General features: G+C 31.4%; 1 protein-coding gene across 1 annotated transcript in view; it reads right to left on the reverse strand.

Moving 5' to 3' along the window:
• Window positions 1-608: 608 nt before the first annotated feature.
• The window catches only part of LOC106475945 (isoleucine--tRNA ligase, cytoplasmic-like), a 12,827-nt gene continuing 9,668 nt past the window's right edge, over window positions 609-3,767 (reverse strand). Inside the window, exons 6-8 of the mRNA XM_013936620.2 lie at window positions 2,840-2,964; window positions 2,384-2,507; window positions 609-810 (exon numbers count right to left, since the gene is read on the reverse strand). Of these exons, the coding sequence (XP_013792074.2) occupies window positions 673-810; window positions 2,384-2,507; window positions 2,840-2,964 (387 nt within the window). The 3' untranslated portion in view covers window positions 609-672. The remainder of the gene's footprint in view (window positions 811-2,383; window positions 2,508-2,839; window positions 2,965-3,767) is intronic.

Raw genomic sequence — 3,767 nt, forward strand, 5'->3', positions numbered from 1 at the left:
TCCCACAATAATGATTTCTATGTGCAAAACATGCTTATGTTTGTATGTTTATTACAAAAAAATGGTACAATAATCATTAATTGTCAATTTTGTCATTAAATACTACACCAAATATAAAAAAATAGGATCATTAAATTTCTCGTAAAAAACTGGTTATTATGAAGTTATTTTAAAATTTGTAAGTTCAACCGTTTGGTTTCCTATAGTGAACAAATAAACAAACTTCCTCTTTTATATATATAGATTATACAATGTAAAACTTTGGTGTTTTTCATATCTAAAAGCAACTACGACAGAGAAATACTGAAATGATCCTGATTGTGTTCATGGTTCTGATTATCTTTAAAGAGCAGAGAATGTCATCTACTGCTGAAAGTCAACTATTAAATTTTACACGTTACGTTTTGTACCTGGATAAATATCAACACAATTAAATTTCACAACATCTACTTTGATAAGCAGTAATGACTTAAAGCATGATTTTATTAGAGATCTCTACTGTTTGATTTATTGTTTCAAAACCCGCTCCTAAACACAGCTACTTTTGTCAAGTATTTATATTCAGTAAAAAAATTGTCTCAATAACTCCGGAAGCCCACAGAGAAAAGTGAATTTAAATTAAACACTGAAAGGTTTTATTCTTCAATTATGTCAACTACAGAAGTTCTTTAATCATTCTACGTAGGCATACAACGTCTGTGAATGTAACTTTCGAACATCATCTTTTGTCAAATTAGTGAGCACCTTCTTCTTGTCTCGGGATGATGCCAGAAGAACTCTTCTTCCTTGCAGACCAAACACCACTTGCACCTGAGAAAAATGATCAAAGAAAAGTTGTCACAGTCAAGGAACTGTTCTTTTAGAGCACAGACATTACGAAGAGCTAGTTTAGGAAGTTATTACACCATTATTAATGTGAGTGATAATAAAATAAATAATGAAAACAAACTTAACACAATCAGCTATTTTTAACCCTATGCTACTGAATTAATCTTGTTCTGCTTAGTTTAACTCTTCTTAATGAAAGTGATGCTATTAACCAAGTTGTTTCTGTCTAATCTTACACGAGGATTGCCACAAAGCTGTAAGACTCGCTTTTAAATAACTTGATTAATAAAAAACTTTGTACAAAATACTTGTAACTCTTCATCTAAACTAGTTATTCTCATATAACACCTGAAACTGTAGTTACTTCTAACTCTTCATCTGTTATATGAGAATAACTAGTTTAGATGAAGAGTTAGAAGTACCTGAAACTGTAGTTACTTCTAACTCTTCATCTAAACTAGTTATTCTCATATAACACCTGAAACTGTAGTTACTTCTAACTCTTCATCTAAACTAGTTATTCTCATATAACACCTGAAACTGTAGTTACTTCTAACTCTTCATCTAAACTAGTTATTCTCACATAACACCTGAAACTGTAGTGACTTCTAACTCTTCATCTAAACTAGTTATTCCCATATAACACCTGAAACTGTAGTTACTTCTAACTCTTCATCTAAACTAGTTATTCCCATATAACACATGAAACTGTAGTTACTTCTAACTCTTTATCTAAACTAGTTATTCTCACATAACACCTGAAACTGTAGTGACTTCTAACTCTTCATCTAAACTAGTTATTCTCACATAACACCTGAAACTGTAGTTACTTGTAACTCCTCATCTAAACTAGTTATTCTCACATAACACCTGAAACTGTAGTTACTTCTAACTCTTCATTCAAACTAGTATTTCTCACATAACACCTTAAACTGTAGTTACTTCTAACTCTTCATCTAAACTAGTTATTCTCACATAACACCTGAAACTGTAGTGAGTTTAACTCTTCATCTAAACTAGTTATTCTCATATAACACCTTAAACTGTAGTTACTTCTAACTCTTCATCTAAACTAGTTATTCCCATATAACACCTGAAACTGTAGTTACTTCTAACTCTTCATTTAAACTAGTTATTCTCACATAATGCCTGAAACTGTAGTTACTTCTAACTCTTCATTTAAATTAGTTATTCTCACATAACACCTGAAACTGTAGTTACTTCTAACTCTTCATTCAAACTAGTATTTCTCACATAACACCTGAAACTGTAGTTACTTCTAACTCTTCATTCAAACTAGTATTTCTCACATAACACCTGAAACTGTAGTTACTTCTAACTCTTCATCTAAACTAGTTATTCTCACATAACACCTGAAACTATAGTTACTTCTAACTCTTCATCTAAACTAGTTATTCTCATATAACACCTTAAACTGTAGTATTAGCTTCCTGTTTTCTGTTGTCCAGTCTTATTTTAACCAAATCGTTCAAAAATTAGAGAACCAACAACAGAATAGTATACTAAGTCATACATTGCCATTATGTAAACTTACCTGTTTTACTAACTCACTGAACGTCAACTCGAAGTCTCCTACAGGGTTCTCCAAAAACACTGTGGCCTTGCGAGATGTAGCTCCCATCCGTGGCTCCGAGTCACACAGCTCGATATTGATGTACCTGGATAGAATAAAAGATGTAGGGATGATCTTGTATATTACATTCGTGTAGAATGAGTTAATTAAATAAACTTATTCACAGTACTCGGAATAAAAAAAAAACGAAAGTTTAGAATAAAATTATCATTTTTTGATGAAAGAAATTTTTGAAATGTCTTATTTAATATACTTGACAAGAATGTTATAAAATTTATAAAAAACAATGTAAAGACTGTCTTGGTTCTATGTTATAACATTTCTTATAAATTCTCACAAATATATATATATAACATTCTTCAACATTCAGATTCCATTATGATTTGTTATTTTTTTATGAGTAAAAGTGTTACATACTTGCAAAATGGAAGTCCGTTTGTTGAACTAAACTGAGAAGTTACATTTTCGGGTGAACTGGAGTCAGCAGGAGTGTCATCCACACCACCCTTAACAATCACCATCTCTAAACTAGCACCTTTAAGCTAAAACAAGAAACAAACACACACGTGGAATGTAAAAAGATATGTTTGTTTCCATCAATCCTATAATTCTTTAATAATGATCTAAGTGTGATACTACAGATTTTGTTTTACATTCTGTGATGAAGACCAGAATGACATAACTGTATAATAAGACCAGAATGACATAACTGTATAATAAGACCAGAATGACATACCTGTATAATAAGACAAGAGTGACATAACTGTATAATAAGACAAGAGTGACATAACTGTATAATAAGACAAGAGTGACATAACTGTATAATAAGACAAGAGTGACATAACTGTATAATAAGACAAGAGTGACATAACCGTATAATAAGACAAGAGTGACATAACCGTATAATAAGACAAGCGTGACATAACTGTATAATAAGACAAGCGTGACATAACCGTATAATAAGACAAGCGTGACATAACCGTATAATAAGACAAGAGTGACACAACCTTATAATAAGACAAGAGTGACACAACAGTATAATAAGACACGAGTGACACAACTGACTCTTGTCTTATTATAGAGTGACATAACTGTATAATAAGACAAGAGTGACATAACTGTATAATAAGACAAGAGTGATATAACCGTATAATAAGACAAGAGTGATATAACCGTATAATAAGACAAGAGTGATACGAGTGACATAACCGTATAATAAGACACGAGTGACACAACAGTATAATAAGACACGGTTATGTCACTCGTGTCTTATTATAGTTATGTCACTCTTGTCTTATTATACAGTTGTGTCACTCTTGTCTTATTATACGGTTATGTCACTCTG

This window comes from Limulus polyphemus, unplaced genomic scaffold, assembly GCF_000517525.1.
Source record: "Limulus polyphemus unplaced genomic scaffold, Limulus_polyphemus-2.1.2 Scaffold9489, whole genome shotgun sequence".
Taxonomy (NCBI): Eukaryota; Metazoa; Arthropoda; class Merostomata; order Xiphosura; family Limulidae; genus Limulus; species Limulus polyphemus.